This window comes from Narcine bancroftii, chromosome 9 (genome assembly GCF_036971445.1).
Source record: "Narcine bancroftii isolate sNarBan1 chromosome 9, sNarBan1.hap1, whole genome shotgun sequence".
NCBI lineage: Eukaryota > Metazoa > Chordata > Chondrichthyes > Torpediniformes > Narcinidae > Narcine > Narcine bancroftii.
The window spans coordinates 49,119,080-49,143,043 of record NC_091477.1 but is presented as its reverse complement, the minus strand read 5'-3'; the positions used below and the strand labels follow the sequence as shown (position 1 = coordinate 49,143,043).

The 23,964-nt window shown below is 42.2% G+C and overlaps 1 protein-coding gene across 4 annotated transcripts in view; it reads right to left on the bottom strand.

Annotated features, from left to right (window-relative positions):
* Positions 1-23,964, bottom strand: part of adam19b (ADAM metallopeptidase domain 19b) — a 163,149-nt gene that overhangs the window by 10,966 nt on the left and 128,219 nt on the right. For all 4 annotated transcript variants that reach the window (XM_069899050.1, XM_069899051.1, XM_069899053.1 and 1 more), the window contains 5 exons: positions 21,630-21,738; positions 16,846-16,993; positions 13,579-13,729; positions 11,204-11,464; positions 6,002-6,105 (listed from right to left, as the gene is read on the bottom strand). In XM_069899050.1, the coding sequence (XP_069755151.1) occupies positions 6,002-6,105; positions 11,204-11,464; positions 13,579-13,729; positions 16,846-16,993; positions 21,630-21,738 (773 nt within the window). The remainder of the gene's footprint in view (positions 1-6,001; positions 6,106-11,203; positions 11,465-13,578; positions 13,730-16,845; positions 16,994-21,629; positions 21,739-23,964) is intronic.

Here is a 23,964-nt window from a genome sequence, read left to right as displayed (position 1 = left end):
ATGCAATCCTCGGTTTCCCCCCTTTCTATAAAAATTTCCTTTTTATTCTCTTTAGTTCATTGAAGAATTTCTCTGTTAAGGGAATTGGTAACGATTGAAATAAGTATTGTATCCTTGGGAAGACATTCATTTTAATGCAATTTACCCTCGCTATCAACGTTAGTGGTAATTCTTTCGAATGTTCTAAGTCTTCCTGTAATTTCTTTATTAATGGCTGATAATTTAATTTGTACAGGTGGCTTAAATTATTATCTAATCAAATACCTAGGTATCGGATTGCTTGTGTTTGCCATTTAAATGGTGAATCTTTTTTAAATTCTGTATAATCCGCATTACTCATTGGCATCACTTCACTTTTATTTGCGTTGATCCCCGATATTTCTCCATATTCCTTCAATCTCTTATGTAATTCTTTTATTGATATTTCTGGTTCTGTTAAGTATACTATGATGTCAGCTGCAAATAAACTGACTTTATATTTCCTTCTCCTTTATTTTTATCCCTTTTATTTTATTTTCTGTTCTTATCAGTTCTGTCAATGGTTCTATTGCTAAAGCCAACAGTGAGGGAGAGTTGACCTTGTTGACCTACTTAATTTAAATTGGTTTGATACATATCCATTTACTGTCACCTTCGCCAATGGTCCATTATATAATGCTTTAATCCAATTAATATATTTTTCTGGTAGGTTGAACCTCTGTAATACTTTGAATAAATAATTCCATTCTACCTGTCAAAGGCTTTTTCTGCATCTAAAGCAACAGCCACTGTTGGCATCTTATTTCCTTGAATTGCATGAATTAACTTAATAAATTTATAGACATTATCCACTGTTGGTCTTTTCTTAATAAATCCAGTTTGATCTTGTTTTACTATTTTTGGTACACAGTCGGCCAATCCATTTGCTAATAATTTTGCTATTATCTTATAATCTGAATTAAGTAAGTAGAGATATTGGTCTATATGATGCTGGTGTTAGTGGATCCTTCCCCGTCTTTGGTATTACTATAATTATTGCTGTCTTACATGAATCTGGCAAGTTTTGTGTTTCTTCTATCTGGTTCATTACTTCCAGGAGAGGAGGAATTAATAACTCTTTAAATGTTTTCTAGAATTCTATTGGGAATCCATCCTCTCCAGGTGTTTTATTGTTCAGCAGCTTTTTTAATATATCCTGTACTTCCTCTATTTCAAATGGTTTTATCAGCTTGTTTTGCTCCTCTCCTTGCAATGTCGGCAGTTCAATTTTAGCTAAAATCTTCTATTTATCATCTTTCTCCTCATTCTCAGTTTGGTATAATTGTTCATAAAATTCACTAAAGTTTTCATTAATCTCTGTTGGGTTATATGTAATTTGTTTGTCCTTTTTCCTTGATGCCAATGCAATTCTTTTAGCTTGTTCGGTTTTAAGTTGCCAGGCTAATATTTTGTGTGTTTTTTCTCCTAGCTCATGACACTTTTGCTTTATTTTCATTATGTTTTTCTCCACCTTATACATTTGTAATGTTTCATATTTGATCTTTTTGCCCTTCTTTTTATTATATCATCCCTTGTTGCTAGTCCTTTTTCTGTACTTACTATCTCCCTTTCCAACTGTTCTATTTCCCGATTGTAGTCCTTTTTCATCTTAGTTACATAACTTATTATCTGCCCTCTGATAAGGCTTTCATTGCATCCCATAATATAAATTTGTGTTTCACCGATTCCGTATTTATTTCAAAGTACATTTTAATTTAACGTTCAATAAATTCTCTAAATTCCTGTCTTTTATGTAGCATGGAGTTTAATCTCCATCTATATGTTCTTGGTGGGATGTCCTCCAGTTCTATTGCTAATAACAGGGGTGAGTGATCAGATAGCAATCTAGCTTTATATTCAGTTTTCCTAACTCTCCCTTAGATATGGGCCAACAACAAAAACATATCAATCCTTGAGTATGTTTTATGCCTACTCAAATAATATGAGTATTCCTTTTCCCTTGGGTGCTGCTCCTCCATATATCCATAAGTTTCATTTCCTGCATTGATTTAACCATAAATTTGGCCACTTTATTCTTTTTGTTAGACTTTTGTCCAGTTTTATCCAACATTGGATCCAATTAAGGTTAAAATCCCCTCCTATTCCCCTGCGTATCTACAATCTTAAAAAAAATCTTGCATAAACTTTTGATCCTCTTCATTAGGTGCATATATATTGATCAAATTCCAGAATTCTGAATATATCTGACACTTTCTCATTATATACCTCCCTGCTGGATCTATTATTTCCTCCTTTATTTTGATTGGTACATTTTTATTTATTAATATAGCTATACCTCTGGCTTTTGAATTATATGATGCTGCCGCTACGTGCCCTACCCAGTCTCTTTTTAATTTGTTATGTTCCACTTCAGTTAGATGCTTTTCCTGCACAAATACTATGTCTATTTTTTTCTTTTTTCAGGAAATTTAATAGCCTTTTTTGTTTAATTTGGTTATATATTCCATTAATATTTATAGTCATATAGTTCAACATGGCCATCTCATATTCTGTTTACACCTCATTTCTGCTTCCTCACCACCACCATCCAATCCCCCGTTTCATCTCTCAGTTTTCCCTTTTTGAACTCAATGTATGACATCACTTTTAAAACATAAAATACTTCAACAACTCCTACAACTAAAATTCCCTTAACCCCAAAGGCCCCCCCTCTCTGAGTTGCCCCTTGTCCCTCGCCAGGAAACCACAACTCCCCTCTCCATTTGGATTGTGAACCCGCTCGCAAGCGTCAACTGATTTTGCAGTGACTGTTATTCTCTCCCACCCAACCCCCTCCAGAAAATACTTTTATCTTCACATATAACAAAGTTCACCCTCTTTCTTCACCCCCTTACTTCCTTTCTTCCCTTTTCTTTTCCTTCTTTAGTTCTTACTTATAAATTATTTTTACATCTTTATATGTATTTTGTCGTCGTTCTTGTGACATCTCTTCATCTCTCCTTCTGTCCTGCAGGCGTTCTGCAAATTCTCATGCTTCCTCTGGATCTGAGAACAGTCTGTTTTGCTCACCCAGGATAAATATTTTAAGCACAGCTGGATACCTTAACATAAATTTATAACCTTTTTTCCTAGGATCAATTTTGCTGTATTAAACTCCTTCCTCTTCTTTAAGAGTTCAAAACTTATGTCTGGGTAAAATAGCAAAATTAATTTTTGACCCTTGTATTCCAATGGTTTTTTGTCTTCTCTAATTTTATTCCTTGCCCTCTCCAGTATATTTTCTCTTGTCATGTATCTCAGAAATTTTACTAAAACGGATCTTGGTTTTTGTTATGACTGTGATTTTGGGGCTACTGTTCTGTGTGCCCTTTCTATTTCCATTCCTTCCTGTATTTCTGGCATTCCCAGGACCTTTGGGATCCATTCTTTTATAAATTCTTTCATATTTGTACCTTCTTCATCTTCCTTTAGGCCCACTATCTTTATGTTGTTTCGCCTACTATAGTTTTCCATTATATCAATCTTCTGAGCTAACAACTCCTGTGACTCTTTTTTGTCACTTTCTTCCAATTTTCTTCTTAAGTCATACACTTCCATTTCTACAGCCATTTCTCGTTCTTCCACATTTTCTAATCTTTTCCCTATTTCTGTCAGGACCAGCTCTATTCTACTTACTTTTTCTTCTGTACTTTTCATTTTTCCTTTCATTTCACTAAATTCTAAGGGTCAACCATTTTTTAATGCTCTCATTTGTTCTTGAAATTTTTTAAAATCTATATTCTGACCATCTATTATACCTTCTAGTTCTCTGTGCAGAGCTTGGTCTTCTTCTTCCTCTTCTTCTGTGTCTGCACCTGTGTTTGTGTCTTCTACTTCTTTTCCTTGTATCTGTGTCTCTTCTGACTTTCTTGTTGAGTTGCTTGCTTCACTTTGCTGGGCTTCTTCTTGCTTGGCTTCTTGCTGTTGGTCCTCTTCTGGGCTAGTCATCTGTTGTGCCTCCTGTTGCTGTTCTTCTTTCCTATCACTCCCTTTCATGTCACTTCCCTCTTCTTCCAGCTGAGAACCCTGGTATTGGGCATCCCTCAGCTGGTCGCGCTGTGTTTGCTCGCTCCTTAGCTGGGCCCCCCCCCCCGTCGGTGTTCTCTTTTTCCTTAGTGTGCACACTGCGCGCTTTTGTTTGGCTCAGAAAACCATTTTTGCAGTCCAGCGGTCGGGAGTCTGACTCTGCGGGGTCATCACCAACCTTGGGGAATGGGCTCTTTTCTCTACGATGGCTCCCTGTTTCTTCATGCAGGTAAGGCCTTCTCCTTTCTCTTCCGGCATCTTTTCTTCTTTTTTTCCCATTGTTTTTACTTTTTCCTTCTTGGGTGCCATTTTCTTTCTTTTCTCCACAACTTTATCTTTTATTTGTTATGTTTTGAGTTTCTTGAACTTTGTATTTTCTTCACTTTATTTCTTCTTTTCTGGAGAGGGCTGGTATTCTCTTACCGGCCACTACTCCATCACGTGACTCCTCTGGCACCCCAAGTCTGAGGAATTTGTGACAAGGTGAATTCCACCATCCTGGAGATGGGGCTTTCTTGAACAGCTTGGGTAGGTAGCTGTTTCTCGGGAGGTTCTACTGCAACAATCATTTGATCTGCCCCTCTCAGGTTGAGCCACACCACATTATTTCAGCAGAGAAATCTCTATTCCCACCTTGCATCCACCCACTGAATAAAAGAGAAAACATATACATCCTCGACATGATGGTTGAGCCATTTTCCTGTCTGTTTTCACACTCTTAAGGATTTCTTTTGCAGCTGTTTGACAGATGAAAAGTAAAATGTAGAGGCACAGAAAGCAAATTGAATACCAAAGGGATATGCCAACGATTGTAAATTGAGACCGATGGAATGTTGTTGCAGAAGGGGAAAAGCATAACTGGAAGTAACACAGGAGCTTGAGAAAGCCAGTCCATCTCTCAGTGATAAGATCAAGGCTGATACACACCCTAATTGTCTACCTCTGTCCACTTTTGTTCCTCATTGCTGGACATTTTACCCACCAAACTTCTTTCACTCTCAGCGTGGAAGATCATAGGCCCAGAATTCACAGTCCTTTGGGGGACTTTGGACATTAAGACTTGGATTATGGATAACCTAAGTTTATGGAGAATTTAAGGATAAAGACAGACAAAATAGTGAATTCCTCACACAACAAAGCCATGGGATGTGGCTTCTAGCAACAACTATCCCAGAAAAGGAGTTGGACGATGCAACAGAGGTGGAAATTGGAGGTTCCAATGGCACCACAGACAGATAATCTTAAACTAGAAAGAGTGGACAAGGAGATGATGATACCAGCAGTGAGAGCATCCAGGACTAGAGGGGAAAGCCTCAGGTTAAAACAGGGTCCTTTTAGAATGGGGATGAGGAGAAATTTCTTCAGCTAGAGGGCAGTGTATCTGTGGAATTCATTGCAACAGGTGGCTGAGGAGGCCAAGTCATTGGGTATATATAAAGCTTAGATTGATAGGTCCTTGATTAGTGAGGGCGACTCAATGAGCCAAATGGCTTAATTCTACTCCCCACAAATCTCTTTCTCCCAACCAAAGAATTTACATTTTGGAGGGTGAGAGGAAACTGGAGAACCTGAGGGAAAAAAAAACCCACATAGGTCATGGGAGAACGCACAATCTCCTTAAAGACAGCGCTAGATTCAAAAGCAGGTTGCTGGCGGTGATGTAGCATCATGCTGTGCTATCTGTGCTCTCTTCTCATCATTCTGGGGTAGTACCTTATTAAAACGCCAAGCACACCACATTCATTGGTCTTTCCTAGTCTATCCTTTGAGTTACAACCTCAAAAATCTCAATTTGCCAAACTCCAATTCCCTTTGATAAATCCACATGGACTCTGCACAATCCTGCCATGATTTTCTGATTGCTTTACAACCTTTTAATAGATTGCACATTGTTCTTATTAGCCTCTCTTTTTCTGTCTCTCCATTTGCATGCAGCACAACATTCAGCTGTACTTACTTGTATGTGTCAATTTTGGAACTGGCCATGTCCTGCTGTGTTTTATCTCCACTGGGTGACAACGGCTTCTTATTCATCTGTACACCAAGGCTGCTGTGCACTGCCTGGAACCAAAAACATCCAAGTTATTGTTTTTCAACTTTTTATAATTAATTAGTAATACAAAGGCAAAGGAGGAAAAACCCAACACCCAACCCCAACCACCCAATTTTCCCCTGCAACCGCTGCAATCGTGTCTGCCTGTCCCGCATCGGACTTGTCAGCCACAAACGAGCCTGCAGCTGACGTGGACTTTTTACCCCCTCCATAAATCTTCGTCCGCGAAGCCAAGCCAAAGAAAAAAAGAATACAGTACAACTCAGATTATCCAAAATCCTCAGTTATCCAATTTTAAAAAAAAATTGGGATAAATGAGGATATCTGAAACAAATCAGAAATCCTCATTTACCCAAAATTTCTTTGGAGCCAAACTGACCTGGGACCTCATGCTCCCAGCGCCGGCAGCTCCCGGGCAGGAGCGGGACCCTTGGGCTCCTGGCACGAGTGGGGCCTTAGTGGGGAGGTGTCGGTGATCGGAGGTGGCCAGCATATTTTTTTTGTGAGAATTAAACATTATTTCAATGCTTAAAAAGCCTTCCCTTGTTGTTTAAACACTGTTACAAGTGACTTTTCTGTTGCTACTGGGCTGTTTTTAAAAAAATGACCAGTTCTCCGGAAAAAAAAAAGGTTTATCCGAAATAGGCCCAGTCCTGACCATTTCAGATAATCGGAGTTGTACTGTACATTTAATAGTTGCTGCTCATGAGTTTGGAGAATGAGTGCTTAGTATCAATCAACAAGAAAGATAAAGTATATTCTTCATCAGCTTCAAACATCTATTTATTTTTCTGAGTACTGATGGTTGAGGTGGAAATTGATTTGTTTAGACATTTTTAATCACTACATTGGCAAGCATTGCAACCTTATGTGTTTCAATGAAGTGAAACACCTGTTAGGGTTGCACCAAACATGGAGATATTGGTTGATTGTTATATGAATTGATTGCCTCTTTCTTTCTTTTCTTTTGGATAGTTAGTGGGGTGTGAGGTGATTTTAGAGGAGAAAACACTATGTATATTTGTATTTTGTTTTTGATTGTATGCTTTATTTTGAATAATAAATAAAATATACAAAAGAAAATGTAGTGAAGTACCAAAACCTTTGAATAGTTATCTTGAGGACTTAATGGGGATGAGTATTAGCGGGGGAGACTCAATATCTTTTCTACATCAGGTGTCACAATGTTAAAATGTAAATTATCTTATTAACCTGTGACAAGATTCCTTTATTTTGGAGGTGATGAGGATATAGAAAATGGTATTTGCTTAATTTGCTTCTTCCTGACTCCCAGTTAGTGGAACTAATACCTCTTCATGTTTGTTCTATCAAAGCATAGCCATGTGTTCATCCACACAATGGAAGAAAGGCAAACCAAGTCCAATAGAGGAAGAGAGACAGTTATTCTTGGGTTACAGTTTGGGTTATTCTTGGGGGAACACAGCAGCACAGTCCAGTAGAATGGCGGCCTCATCACTGTAATGACTCGCATCCCATCCTGATCTCTGGTGCTGTGTGTGAATGTGTGTGTGTATTTTTCTTCTGGGGTCCCCAGTTTTATTCAACATAGGTTTTGCAAATGAGACTCTTGGAGTTTGCCAAGGTGGAATACGGAAGAATTCAGCCACTGAAGTTGGAATTCGAGGGCCAAACCCATCGGGACCATTGCCTGAAAAGGGCGCACAAAATCAGTGAACCGGTAAGGACTCGAAAGGCCAACATGGCCTGTTTCTACTCCATAAATGGTTATATGGTTATCTCAAGGTAGACAGTCCCTGGTGTGAAGTGGGGGGAAGGGGGAGATGAAGGAGGGTAGAGAAGTTAATGGGAAAATTTGATTGTATTTATCACTAAAAATTAGTAGGGGAATGGGATTAAAGTTCTCTGTGAGCCAAGATAGATGATGCGCCAAATGATTCTCAAGCGTTATAAGTGGGAGGAAGTATTTGTCAGTGTGGATATTTCTCTTTCTAAGAGAAGATCTAAACTGTTCTCTAAGGAGTTCTCCTTCTTTTATAAAAATGTTTCTTTTGCTTCCAGGAATTAGATGTTTTTGTCTCAAGATGATGACTAGAATGTCTGAAATGTGTACTATTACAACAAAAAACAAATGAGTCAGGACATTCTAGACCAGTGGTTTTCAAGCTTTTTATTTCCACTCATATACCACCTTAAGTCATCCCGACTAATCCCAGGGCACCGATGGCACCCACCGATGTGGATGGAAAGAGAAACGTTGAGAACCACTGGTCTGGACTGAAACCTGGTTATATGGGGAGCAGGAGATTTAAAAAATTATGTTGCAAATTATCACCAATATGTCTGATATCAGCTACAAACCAAGTATTTAAATAAGAAGATTGGTGCCACTGTTTTGAGTCAAGCTTGCAATATACTAAATAACTTATCTCATCATTACATCAAGAAATGGTCTTACTCATCATAGAAATTGGCCTTGGTTAATTTGAATAGCTTTCCCTTTTTTTGCTGTCTCTATTAGAACTGATCATTATTACCAGTCATCCATTGCTGATTTAGGTACAATATTGCTCTCTCTGTTACCAGAGTCTGTCCTTCTGGACAGGTCCCACAGCCTTACTCTTTGCAACACATAACACAGACAGAGAAGTAAAATCTCCTTCTAACTGTCCTTTGGTCTTGCCCTAACTGATATATTCTCTTTGTTCTACCCATCCGTTTCCCATCTTTCTGCTACTGAAAACTAAATGACTTTCAGACAAGTCTTAAATTGGAAGCATTAACCTGGTTTATTTTTCTACAGGTACTGCCTGATCAGTGGAGAGTTTCCAACATATTCTGGTGTGATTCAATTCTCTCACAAAACCTCAGTTTGGTTTAGCAGCGTGTCAAGCAGTTTTTTCTTTACAGATACAACATGGTAACAGGCCCTTCCGGCCCATGAGCCCATGCCACTCAAATACACCAATTGATACAGAAACCCCATACACTTTTAAAGAGTGGGAGGAAACCCACGCAGGCATGGGGAGAACATACAGATAGTACCAGATTCGAACCTAGGTCACTACAGCTGCAATAGTATCGTGCAAACTGCTTTGCTCTCAGTTCTGCTTCTTCATCTGAATCGAAGAGGATGAGCACATTCATCTCTCCAAACCTGTCCTACCGTTCAACTCCAAGTCTTGCCCATTGAATCCGACAAACATGTCAGGTATCCCTATTCATGGAGAAATTGGCGTGGTCCTCAAAATTTAATTGATGGTACCAATCTAAATGTTCTGTCTTTCCATTTGTCCTCTTATCCTTCCTGTCATTGTTCAAGTTAAGGACCAACCTCCTATCCATACATGTTCAGTTTTATTCAGGCCTGCATCTGCTGGTTTACAAGGGACAGTTGGAGTGTTGATTGTTGATTCTTTCAAAATGCGCTCATAAAACATAAGAAAAAGGAGCAGGCATTGACCATTTGGGCCATCCAGCTCGCGCCGCCATTCAGTAAGATCATGACTTATCTGATTGTAGCCTCAGCCCCACTTATCCACCTGTTCTCCATAACTCTTAATTCCTCAACTCTGCAAAAATCTATTGATCTGTGTCTTAAATACATTCAATGAGGCAGATTCCACTGCTTCCTTGGACAGAGAATTCCACAGATTCACTGCTTTCTGGGAGAAACTTCCTTCTCATATCTACCCTAAATCTACTCCCCACTTTGAGACTATGTCCGCTGGTTCTACTCTCACCTATTCATGAAAACCACTTGATAAAGGGCTTAATCCCAAAACATTGGTTATTTATCTTTATCTTTGCTGTATAAAGAGCACTTTATAAATGAGATAGACAACATGATAGACAAAATGAGATAGACAACAGACTCGCCAAGGCAAATAGCGCCTTTGGAAGACTACACAAAAGAGTCTGGAAAAACAACCAACTGAAAAACCTCACAAAGATAAGCGTATACAGAGCTGTTGTCATACCCACACTCCTGTTCGGCTCCGAATCATGGGTCCTCTACCGGCATCACCTACGGCTCCTAGAACGCTTCCACCAGCGTTGTCTCCGCTCCATCCTCAACATTCATTGGAGCGCTTTCATCCCTAACGTCGAAGTACTCGAGATGGCAGAGGTCGACAGCATCGAGTCCATGCTGCTGAAGATCCAGCTGCGCTGGGTGGGTCACGTCTCCAGAATGGAGGACCATCGCCTTCCAAAGATCGTGTTATATGGCGAGCTCTCCACTGGCCACCGTGACAGAGGTGCACCAAAGAAAAGATACAAGGACTGCCTAAAGAAATCTCTTGGTGCCTGCCACATTGACCACCGCCAGTGGGCTGATATCGCCTCAGACCGTGCATCTTGGCGCCTCACAGCAACCTCCTTTGAAGAAGACCGCAGAGCCCACCTCACTGACAAAAGGCAAAGGAGGAAAAACCCAACACCCAACCCCAACCAACCAATTTGCCCCTGCAACCGCTGCAACCGTGTCTGCCTGTCCAGCATCGGACTTGTCAGCCACAAACGAGCCTGCAGCTGACGTGGACATTTACCCCCTCCATAAATCTTCGTCCGCGAAGCCAAGCCAAAGAAAAGATAAAGAGCACTGTTTGACCTGCTGGGTTTCTCCAGTACTATATTTTTACTTCAATCATGGTGTCTACAGACTTTTGTGTTTTACTCTAGTGGTAACAACTTCCCAGCTTCCATACACAAATGCACTGGAGAAACTCTGCAGATAACACAGCATCCATAAAAAGTAAAGGGTTATCAATGTTTCAGGCCTGGGCTGTCATCTGATCTGCTAGTTTGGCCCCCAAAAGGACCTCAAGGACTTGTGTGACAACAGGCCCCAGGCCAAAAATGTTGGCTACTCTTTACTCCTATGGATGCTGTGTGACCTGCTGAGTTTCTCCAGCGTGTCTATGTATTGCGCTCAACCCCAGTATCTATTGACTTTCCTGTTCAACTTCCCTGCTTCTATCTTATGCATTCCTTTCATTATTTTATGTGTTTCTGTAAAATCCCTCCCCCCACCCCCCATACTCCTAAACCCCAATGGGGGCAGTCCCAGGCTTCTCTAGAGAGTGATCACCCTTCAACATATACTAAGAGATATCACTTTCATACCTTGGGGGTCCGAAGAAGAGGGTCTGCTGGCAGAGGTCTGTTAGGAGGAGTTTGTCTTGTAGACATAACATTTGCATTCTTTACAGTGATCAGAGTCTGTAATCCTTGTATTTGAGGGCAAGACATTTTATTGCCCTGGTGGCAATTGCTGAATGGAGACATGGGTTGAAGGGTTGGCAATTGCAACACCGGATGCTGAGGAGGGCGAGAGTGAGGTAATCGTGGTTTTGGAGGCACTGCCGGACTCTGCTGTTGTCCAGTCTAGTGGAATAAGAAGAATTAAATGGTGTTAGTAAGACATTTAATTTTGCCTTTTCTCTCCAACTCTTTCCCCCACTGGCCTCACAACACACTCCACATACCATCCTTCCCCACTCCACCCACCCACTTTCATCTCCCTCAGTTCCACAACATGCACAATCTCTAGCAACAAGCTATGTGGCACTGAAGGAGCAAGGTGGTGTTGGAGATCAGGCAAGTCCCTTTGAAGCAGCTTTGTCAAAACGTCTGTTCTCAACGAGTGAGTGGTTAAGGACCAGAATGGGCAGGAGATATTGGTGGCCTGTGGGGGACACAGAGGAAGGGAATGTGTGAGGTAGTAAAGATCTCCTTATTTTCTTTTACATTTAGATGACAGGATTGTTACCATGTGAAAGTTATCACATGCAATGGACCTAATCAACGACTGTGAGGGCCAGATACCCAATGTGTTTAAAACATGGAATATTGCAGCACAGGAGAGGCCCTTTGACCCACGATATTGTGCTAACCTATGTAAACTTCCAAAAATAGACCACGATGACAGGTTAATTAATTGTAATTGGATGGCACAGGTTTCATGGGCTGGAAGGGCCTTCTACCGTAATGTATCATTAATTTTTTTAAAGTAAACCTAACCATCAATTTATGAGTCTTTTAAATGCCCCTATTGCACCAGGTTCCATCACCCCCCTCCAGCAATGCATTGCATGCACCCACCACTCTCGTTGTAAAAAATCTACCCTTGACATCTCCCTTAAAATTTCCTCCACTCACCTTAAAGAGATGTCCTCTAGTATTGGCAATTGCCACCCTGGGTTAAAGATGCTGGCTGTCCAAACCTACCTCTGCCTCCCCTAATCTTATTCACCTCTATTAAATTGCCGCTCATCCTCTGTCACTCCAAAGAAAAAGCCCTAGCTTGCTCAACCATTCTTCACAAAACATATTCTCCAGTCCAGGATATACCCTAACAAATCTCCTCGGCACCCTCTCTATATTCCTAATGAAATGAAATGGTGAAGGCTTCAGTTTGCACCCCTATTGTGGAAAGGAAGACCGAGGCAGTAGAGAGGAGAATGATATCTGGCTCAATTGGCCAAAGAATATTGGAATTAGAAAGGAAATTATATGTTGGATTATCTTAATATAACTGTTGGTAAGTCTATGATATGGGAATGAACTTTAGAGCAGCAGATGAGACCAGGAGGTCAGCAAAGCTAATTAGCAAGGAGTTCCAAGACAGGCTGTACTTGGTTAATATTGCAGAAATCCTTGAAGAAGATGAAAGAGAAAAGATGGGAATGTGAGAATTGGCAATGTGGTCCCAGTGGCTTTGCAAAAAACTATCTAATAGAAGTGCCTTCTGCAAAGGAATAGGCGGAATTAAAGTGGTGCAATACACAGAAGTGCTGGAGAAACTCAGCAGGTCACACAGCGTCTAGAGGAAGCAAAGGGTCACCAACATTTCAGGCCTGAGCCCTTCGACAAGGTGTGTGCAAAAAGAATACAAAAGTGAGGGGGGTGGGGAGCAACACAAGAAAATAGGTGGATACGGGTGGGAGGGTAGAAGAGAAAAAAAGATGAGAAATGATAGGGGGAGGGGTAGCTCTCTGAATGGCTAGGGAGCTGGAGGAAAGGAGACAAGAGGGATGGAAAAGGAAAGACTCAGGAAGAGGGTTAATGGTAATGTGGTGCTTGAAAATGTATCTCTATCAGTAGTGTTGCAGTACAGCACAGCTTTGTTAGTTAAATACTCTGCTCCAATGATCCCTACTGAACTGAACTCTAGAGGCAGTAAAATATACTGACAGGATAATACAGCACACTTAGCATTTGCAATGGAGGATGAGGTTTTCAGCATTTGTTCTCTGATTTTCAAAGTCAGTCTCTGGAGGTATCTTCAGGCTACCAATGTCCCTGGAAAAATACCGCATTCCCTAAAAGTTCAGCACATCTACTATAGGGCACCCAGCCACTCATTCCCAATGCAGATTGAACCTTGGTCCTCCAGAGCCGAAATATTGCAACAATTCATCACCAATCCCGGTGCTGCCCTCTAGGCTATCTGTGGAATTAACTTTACTTCCAACTTTCCTGTTGTCTTTCAGCCTTACCTTTGGATCTTTTTTTCTGATCTGAAAGGTTGGATTTGAGTGTCCATTATTCGCTTTCTGGTCTACATTATCAGCATTGGGAAAAGAAACCACGCTATTCGTGTTTGGCTTCACACATCGCTCATAGTCCTTCAGTATTCCAGGAATTCCACTGCAGGGTAAAACCAATGAAAATGACATGAGAAAGACTGCAAGTCACTTTTTGATGTTGGTACAATGGTTTGCATCAAACTGGAGGCACACAGGTTTGTGTGCACGTTATCACACCATCCTTTAATTAATTTTTTACTTTCCTTGCCACAAAACAGACAATAATGTGTGTGTGGGGGGGGGGGGGGGGGGGGAGGGGTGGGTGGAACTAATAAGATTGTTCATAATGCAGTTTTTGTTGGATTTTTACAACAATCATCTATTTGCTTCATCACTTTTATAATATCACTTTGGACCATGCCATCATCCATGTTCTGTTTAGATGTTCCCAGACTAGTTACAAGGTAGTGCAAAGTTTGCTCAGTTATAACATCCTTCCTGGGTTCCCCTTTTGACAGCTCAGACAGTAGTACAACTTGACCAGGGAAGTCAAGGGATCAGACCAGGGTTCCCTCAATTTTGAAACAATTCACTATGGTCAGGGTTTTCTCATTTAAAAAAAACACAACTCAAATGTGATTAGGACAGAAACAAAGGCAGGTATTCTCTTTGTATCCATGTGAGGTGATATATTTTTAATTCTCTGGACTTATTGAGGACATGTGGATCCCACCAGTAGGATCTGATGATGAACAGACACACAGTCCTGGGACCTTGAGAACCCACCAGAGGACAACTGCTTAAGGTGAGTGGAAGAAAGGTCAACGGTCAGTTTTTGTTTTATTTTTCCCCACACAGAGAGTGGTGGGTGCCTGAAAAGCATTGCTAGAGTAATGATTTGGGCTTGATCAATGTGGACATTTAAAAGATTCTTAGATAGGCACATGAATGTAAGGAAAATGGATTAACATAGGAAGGTTTACATTGGTTAGCACAATGTCATGGGCCAAATGGCCCTATTGTTGTATGTTCTATGTTACTCCTGTATTCCTCCTGAAGTTCAAGTCAAATTTATTGTCATCTGATTGTACAAGTAAAACCCAATGAAACAGTTTTCTCCGGTTCTCGGTGCAAAACACACAGCACACAACCAGACATAATACACATACAAGCAATACATAGGTAGGACATGTATTCAATGATACAAATAAACATATAAATATTCTTTCATGGACAGGAGAGTCTCGGATGGTTAGTGTGAGTAGTTCTTTTGGTCATTCAGCATTCTCACTGTCTTTAGGAAGGTGTTGTTCCTCAGCCTGGTGGTTCTGGCCCTGATATTCCTTTATCCCTTTCCTGACAGAAGTAGCTGAAAGATGTGTGGAGAATGGAAGGGGTCCTCAATGATTTTGTGCACTCAATTCAGGCAATGATCCCAGTAGATCGCATTGATAGGAAGGAGGGAGACACTGATCCTCTCTGCCACGCTTGAGGTCCATTTCTTTGCAGCAACAGTCCTACATTGCGATGCCGCTGGCCAGGATGCACTTGAACCAGCTCCTGTAGAAGGTTGACACAACGGCAGCTGTTAGCCTTGCAACTTCCTGACAAGTGAGGAGATGTTGAGTGCCCATAATAGGTCACTAGTTAAGTGAACTCCAACAGATTTGGTGCTCTCCACTAGAGAGTTGCTGATGTGTAGTGGAGGGTGGTCATTCCTGGTCCTCCTGAAGTTCACAGTTATCCCTTTCATCTTGTCCACATTAAGGCTTGGGTTCTTACTCTCACACCATTTCACAAGGTTTTCCACCATTTCCCTGATAGTGTAACTCATTGTTGTTGCTGATGAGGCCAATGACTGTCGTGTCATCTGCAAACTTGATGACACTGGATCAGTAGTGTGAGCAGGAATGGTCTGGGCACAAAGCTCTGAGCTCCGCCAGTGCTCAACATGATGGAGCTTGATGTTCTGCTACCAACCTGAACAGACTATGGCCTTTCCATTAGGAAGTGATGAAACCAGTCACAAGAGGGGTGTTGAGTCCCAGTGAGGACAGCTTCTCCACCAGCTTCTAGAGAATGATCATATTAAAGTCAATAAATAGCATTGTTCTCCGGGTGGGTCACAACAAGGATGTAGTATCATCTGTGGAATGGTTTCTCCTACAGGTTAATTGAAATGGGTCCAGCATCGCTTGGAAGATGTGCTTTGATGTGCTCCATCACCAGACGCTCAAAGCATTTCATAATGGTGGAGGTCAGTGCCACAGGGCGATAGTCATTGAGGCTTAGTTCAATCTGGAGGGAGAAGAGAGTGTGTCCAGGATAGGACCAGTGCTTCACCATTTTGACTGACCTTGGCTGAAAATGAGCACCAGCAAAAAGAACTTCAATGGGATGTTTTCAGTCAGACCCTGTGAGGACAGGTGTTCATTGTATGTAGGTGGGGCAAGATGCAATTTTTTCTCCTAATGTGACATGGGTTAAAAATCGTTTTCCATCAGCATCTCCCACTGCCAACCTACTGAAGGATCTGTCACACTTTTTCTCCCTCCTCCCTTCAGTGGGGGGAGGGGGGGTGGGGGATAGGGGAGGCTGAAGAGTGTGAAAGCGTGTACTAATAGGCTTAAAAACAGTTTCTTTCCTGTGGCCATGAATGAATGAATGAACCCCACAATGTCCACCACAGGCTCCGACCTCCAACCCATTACTGAAATCAAGAAGGCAGCCAACAAACCATCACCTTGGTGACAACTTCTCCTGGGCAGAAGGGCCTAAAGACCAGCACCTCGAGGTTCAAGAACAGTTTTTTTGTAACGTTGATGAGCCTCTTGAACCTTCCCTTGGTACACTAAATCATGGACACTTTGCACTATTGCACAAAAATTACAGTGAATATTTATATCTATCCTATGTATTTATTGTCTATTAATTTAATTCAGTAAGTTAACTATTATAGTTTTACAAGTACCTGTTCAGATGCAGCAAGTAAGAATCTTGGTGCATATCTGCATTGTCCAATAAACTCCTCATCATCAACTTCAAAGATGTTCTAATGCTGCCCTTATTTTTACCAATTGATCATTCTACCCATTGTAACTCTCTAACTGTGCTCTTGCCCTTCTACTTAAAGGCTGTACATGTGTCTAAGTTGACCTGTTAGACTGCTCATGCAAGAACCCTTTTCACTGTACCGGGTATAATGTGGCAAATATAGATAAACTTGTACATAGTTACCAGAACTGCTTGGCATCGGACTTTGGCTTCCTGGTGTCTTTAGGACAGATGTTATATCTCCGTCGGTAACAGTAATGCAAAATGACTCCAATACCACACAGCAGAAGGATTATAGGCACCACAATCCCTGCTACAATCAGTCTATTATCTGCAAAAATATATAGATTTATGTGTTAGCCAGTACGTATATGCCTTCCCTTGTATTTACTCTCAATTAATTCTCAGCCACGATCGTCACATAGTGAGAGCTATTAAACATGAATGTTGTACCGAACAGTATAAAAGTGCTAAACCCTCCCTACCCTATAACCCTCTCCTTTCGTCCATGAACCTATCTAATAGTTTTTTTTTTAAAGGCCCCTAATGTTTCAGCCTCTACCACCACTCCTGACAAGGCTTCCCGGCCTCAGCAACTCTCTGTGTAAAAACCTTACACCCGAAGTCTCCCCTCTACTTCCTTCCCTTAATCTTATACACGTGTCCTCCAATGGATGTTATTCCCACCCTAGGAATCAGGTATTGTCTGTCCAACTGATCTATGCCTCTCATAATTTTGTAAACTCGATCAAGTCCCACCTCATCCTTCTATGCTCCAAAGAGAAAAGTCCCAGCTTTGCCAACCTTGTCTCATAAGACATGTCCTCCAGTCCAGGTGACATCCTGGTAAATCTCCTCTGCACCCTTTCCATAGCCTCCACATTCTTCCTATGATGAGGCGACCAGAATTGGACACGATACTGCAAATCTGGGCTCATCAGAGACTTATAAAGCTGCAACATGATTTCTCTACTCTTATACACAGTCCCCCCTATTAATGAAGCCCAGAATCCCATAGGCTTTTTCAACTATCCTATCAACCTGAGCAATGACCTTGAATGATGTATGGACATGAATTCCAAGATCCTTCTGTTCATCCATGCCCTTAATTAACCAATTGTTAACCCTGTACTAGTTTTTCAAATTGTCCGGATTGAACTCCCATTTGCCATTTTTCTGCCCAACTCTGCATCCTGTCCATGACCTCTTCCAACCACTGACAACCTTCAGCTCCATCTACAATTCCTCCACTCTTTGTGTCATCCGCAAACGTACTCACCCAACCTTCTGTATCATCATCCAGATCATTTATAAAAATCACGAAGTGCAAGGGCCCGGGAACTGATCCCTGCAGCCCTCCACTAGTCACTGCCCTCCATGCAAAGTACCTCCCTTCCACCACTACTCTCTGTCTTCTTCCTGCAGGCCAATTTTTTATCCAGACAGTCGAGGTTCCACTGATCCCATGCCTCTTGACCTTCCGGATGAGTCTCTCGTTGGGGACCTTATCAATCACCTTACTGAAATCCACTTAGATCACATCTACTGCCTGACCCTCATCAATTTCTTTTGCCTCTTCCTCAAAGAACTCAGTTAGGCTCGTGAGGCACGACCTTCCCAAATGCTGGTAGATCCTATCCTTAAGAATCTGACTGCAAGTTGTGAAATAAGTAAAATTGACCAAGAGTGGGTGAGAATATTCTCTCAGTTGCTGTATTAATTACTGCCTGGACAGAAAGAATAAATGTCACTTCAGAATGCAAGGAATGTCAGAGTGGGATTTGGCCACGCCACTGACTCAGCCCTTTTTACATTGAAAAGCTGCGTTATTGCCATATACGTGGACCGTTTCTGAGAGCCAGCTTCCTTGTTCACACAGAACAGAAGAAAAGCTGGGTCGGTGAGTCCTTTTACACAGCAAGCCAGTTTCCTGAAGCAAAAGAGGCGGGGTGTGTAGTACAGCCCTGCTCCACTTCTGACACTGCCTACCTTGGTGGATTAATGCCAGATAAGTTCAGAACCCTGATCTGCCTTTGATGTGTTCACACAAAATAGGTGAAGCACTCAAAAGGCAGATAATACCTGGCTTTAATCGTCTGTGTAAAAGAGATATACACTCATGACCCCTGCCATTCCAGAGTCTGTAAAATGAGACTTAAGCAGCACCGGGTAGTTTACAACTCAATCATATAAATAGTGAGTTCTCCAATTTTGGGTAACTCTTACCTCCTGGATTCCTCCCACTCTCTTTTCCACCTCCACCTCATCTAACCCCCAAGATATACCCTTCCCCACTTGGTTCCAGCTGCCATTCACTGCTCCCTAATAGTTCTCACTGGCACCCTTACTCATCAGATCCCAGCACTGGTTGCCTTTGTGTCCCCACTTCATCACCCTCATGATTCTGTTCCCTCCCCACCTGGTTCCAACTGTCCATGCTCAATTTTATTATCATCTAACTGTACATATACAGGCAGATGAAACAGTGTTTCTCTGGACCACAGTGCACACATACAATATACAGCACATAATAATCAGTGCAGGATTATATATTGGATTATATATTGGAATGATTTACTCTCTTTGTCAATTTCCACCCACCCCCTGCCCCTACCTCCCACTCTGCACTTTCCCATCCACACTTTGCTCCATCTGTCCATTATCCTTCCCCTTTCCTCAGTCTACCTATCACCGTCTGGCCCTTGCTTCACCCTTCCCTCCCTCTCCATCATACACCTCTCTTCCCTCCCCACTCTTTCCTTCATCCAGCTCTCTTCCCTCCCCACTCTCTCCTTCATCCAGCTCTCTTCCCTCCCCACTCTGTCCTGGCACAGGGTCTTGACCTCGAAACATCAACAATTTCTTTCCCTTCACAGATGCAGCTTGATTCACTGAGTTCCTCCAATATTTTGATTCAGATTTCACCAAATGTCGGCTCTTGTGCTTTAAGGGAGGAAATCTGCTGTCCTTACCTTCCTACATGTCAATGCACATCCTAAGGTTGGCTTCTGAAATGGCCTTGCAACACGATTAATTTAAAGACGATTCAGTACGAACAATAAATATTGACCTGACCAATGATGCCCAGACCTTGAAAAATGAATTAATAATAAAAATACATCTCTGATAGTCTTGAACAAAAATGACTGATTCCACCTTCTCTGGATCTAGGGCAGTTTGCATATGGGGAGAGGTTGGGGAGTATGACAAGATTCTCTGGTAGCCTTGCAGCAACCAAAATACGGCAAGGCAGGAGATGTCCTCATTTCCTCATTTTATGAGCAATGTAGGTAGGACTTGCTGTTATTTAATATGACCCATCACGGCTTGGACTTGCGGGGCATCTGATGAAAGGATATTTTTTCAAGCTAAGCAAGCTCTGCTCGAGGAACTCAGCAGGTTAAACAGCATCAGTGGGAGAAAAAAGAACGGTTGATGTTTCAAGCTGAAGTCGGTCGAGCTTGCTCAGCTTCAGATTCCTGCAAGTGTGTGTTCTCTGTTTTACAAGTGCTTGTTTACACCTGCAGAGGGCACTGGTCTCACAACAATTCGGAAATATAATAAGTAGCAATTTATCGCAGCCTTCTGTGCACCAAGCTCAGTGGCACAGTCCTACTTAAGCCAACTACATCTCAATGTGAGAGGTTAAGTGCTGAAGAGGAGGAATTCCTGCTGTAAGGTGGTTGTGAATGTTTACAACTATCTGCTCCGGAGAACTCTGGAGATTCATTCAAACTGGAGGAACTCAATGGATTGAGCAGCATCAGTGAGAGAAAGAGAATGGGCAACGTTTTGGGCCAGAACCCTACTCCAAGGTAAGTTCTCCCAAGTTAAGTGCAGACCCTAATGTGCCTTGTGGCACACATCGTGGGCTAAAGGGCCTGCACTGTAATGCACCATGCTTTTTTTCCAACTTAATTGTAGCTTTTCCAGTTAATTTATAGTTGTCTATGACTAGTTACAGAGTGCCCTAGCTGTCTATGACCTGTTACAGAGTGCCCTAGCTGTCTATGACCTGTTGCAGTGCCCTTGATGTCTATGACTAGTTACAGAGTGCCCTAGCTGTCTATGACCTGTTGCAGTGCCCTAGATGTCTATGACTAGTTACAGAGTGCCCTAGATGTCTATGACCTGTAACAGAATGCTCTAGCTTGCTTTGACTTTTTTTTAACCATGAGTAGCTGTCTTCAATTTGTTACAGCGTGCACCTGCTGTCATCGACCTGTTACAGTGTACAGTAGCTGTCTGACGTAGTGAATGTCTCCAGCGACTCATCCCACTGAAGTCCTTCAGTGAATTGTTTTTTTATTTGCTCAATTATTCCAGCATCTGCTGTCTCTCGTGTCTCCAGAGCTTGCTGACTTTCTGACGAGTTAAGAAATTATTCCTCACATCATCTCTCTCTGGTCTGTCTCTAATTTGGTTATAAGAGAAATATAGGAGCTGCAGATGATGGAATCTTGAGTGAACTAAGAGAAACTAGAGGGATTCAACGAATCAGGCAGCATCCATGGTCAATTAATGTTTTGGGCTGTTGAGAACATAGTGGGAAGGTGAGAGAGGAAGCAGGGAAGTACCAAGAGATTAGGATGCTGGACAAATGAAAGAGGGAGAGGTGGAGAGACAGGTAAGAGAGGAGATTGGAGAGAGGGTTTTGAAAAGCAGAAGTGCAGGCTTTGATGAGAATGTGGTCATCGAGCCACAGAGATAGGGATGGAGTGGTAGGGGGGAACAATGAGAGAGATCTCAAAAGGCCCATGTTCCCAAGTGCCTTTACAGTGAATTATATCTCTGTTTGATTCATCGCTTCCCAGTCTACATGATAATATTCTACCTTCAAGAGTTAATTTAACCCTGTCCTTCCCTGTGTTATTCTGTAGAATCTTCCACACCTACAATGTGCTCTCTGGAATAATAATGGTATCTGACCATGAAGCACTATGGCTGCAAACTTGTTCCTCACTTACAATTGCGTGTTCCAGTTCCTCCATCCACGCTGCCTCCATGACCTGGTTTGTTGCAGAAAGGAGGTGCCCAGCCTGGCTCGCAGTGGCAGTTGTGGTTGTTGTTACAAACCTGGGCCATCAGAAGAAAAAGGACTGTCAAGTACTCAATATTTTAAATGCGACTTTTCCCATCGGTGAAGCACACTGTCGTTCCACCTGGAGCTCGTCCTTCCTCAGCACTCCCCTCCAAGACCACCATACCAGGTGGAGCCACCCTACCCCTGAGAGAGTACTCCAGTGTGTCCCAGGGAACAGCTCCACTTCCTATTGTCTTCAACCTTGTGGGATCACCCTACCCTGAGACAGTACTCCAGTGTGTCCCAGGGAACAGCTCCACTTCCTTTTAAGCCTTCAACCTCATGGGTCCACACATGCTTAATCCCTCCACCCTGCCAGTCATCTTAGCCATCATCTACCTTCTCAAATCTTCCCTCTGTGATTACGCCTTTAATCCGTGCATACTGCTAATTGTTATGTGGTGTGCATTTTCTCTTCCCAGTGTCATTCACCGTGGACTCGGACACAAGTCTTGGATTTGAACAATTCAGATATGCAATGCAAGTTTACAACCCTCTGGAGATTTTGCAACATTACAGATAGATTCATAGAGTTCTACATCATGGAAATAACCCGTTGTCCATCCCAAACAAAGCGTCTATCTATGTGGTGATATTTGCCTCTGTTTGGATTATATCCCTCATTTATGTCATCCAAATGTCTTCTAGATGTAATTGTACCAGCTTCTACCAATTTCTCTGGCAGCTCATTCCACATATCCACCACCATCTGCAGAAACAACTTGCCTCTCAATATACCCCTCAACTCTATGTTCTCCCCTTGAACCTATGCTCTCTGATTTCAGACTTCTCTCCTCTGGGGTGCCCAAGGATGACAGTATTAAGAGCAGACAACAAACTACTTGAGAAGACAGCAGGTTGAGCAACATCAGTGATTTTTTTCTTTTCTTAAAATAAACTATATTCACCATTTTTTTATATATACGGTATATGAAAACAATGCAAAGTCTTTCCACATTTTTAGTGTCTAATATACATTTTGTTACTGTGCATTGTAGAGTCAACCATTAACATTACTACAATTGTACCAATACCAGTAATGTGGCAACTTGGGGTTGCTCCTCTTCTGTTGTTTGAAGGGTTTCCCTCCAGGCTTAGCCTCTCAATGTCCAATAGCGGAAGGATCCTACACTGTACCCACAAAGCCCTTGCATTGGCTGCACCAAGCCTTAATATGCCCCTCAACAATTTCTGGAGGCCAGAATGTGCTGGTTGGCAGTATTCTCTCACTGACATTTTACTGTGCTGGAAGACCAACAAGTTTCAGCCAGAACAAAGGGTTATCTTTCACTAAGTTGATGATCTTCCAGTAGTTCTGGATGTCTATCTCTGCATGTATCTCCAGGAACTGCCCGTAAATCAGAGTGTCCTCTGTTATGCTGCTGCTGGGAATGATCCGTTACAATGACCGTTTCATCCTTCTCCACACACTCTTAGCATATCCACAGTCTGCACAGAGGTGGGTGAGTTTCCTCCCTGTCCCAGTCATCTCCAGCGCTAAGTGTATTGGGGTAATATTCTGGTTGTACAGTGGAGTTGGGAGACAGAGGGGGCTGGGTGTTTGGTAGGAGGGGGGGAGTCTATACACAAACGTGCTGGAAAAACTCAGTAGGTCACACAGCATCCATAGGATTTGGGCCTGGGCTCTTCATCGGGAGCAGAAGGGGGGTGATAAGGAGCAGAAACTGGTGAAACAGGGGGACAAAGTCTAGCAGTGATGGAATCTGCTATTTGAGGAGGTGACAGCCTGGACATTTTCTCAGATTACCCGCAGTCTAAACTGAACTGCAGGTGATCTGAGAACAACACACTAATGAATAGGACGTAAATACCGCACTTCAGGTATTTGATATAAACTTGTGGTGTGATACGAATATTTGGAGTTTTGGTGATTTCTGTGTGAACAGCCACTCCCAGAAGATAAGGAGACACTTCAGAATGGAAAAAAAACCTAAGTTCCATGTAAAAAACACGTGAGATACTGAGTGTATTAAACCTCCAGCACTTCCATGGTGTCTGCAACCAAACAGTTTCCTGTTGAATCCATGGGCAATCCAAAACTCCAATACGATCAGGAAACATTCAGAGCCTGAAGTCTTCAGTTGCCCTTTCTGCCATTGGTGCTCTCTTGAATCCCAGTTCTGATACCTGGTTCCCATGGGCCATTCACCAACAGCCTGCAGCCTGGGTGAGTCCTTGGACCAGAAGTTGTTGCCAAC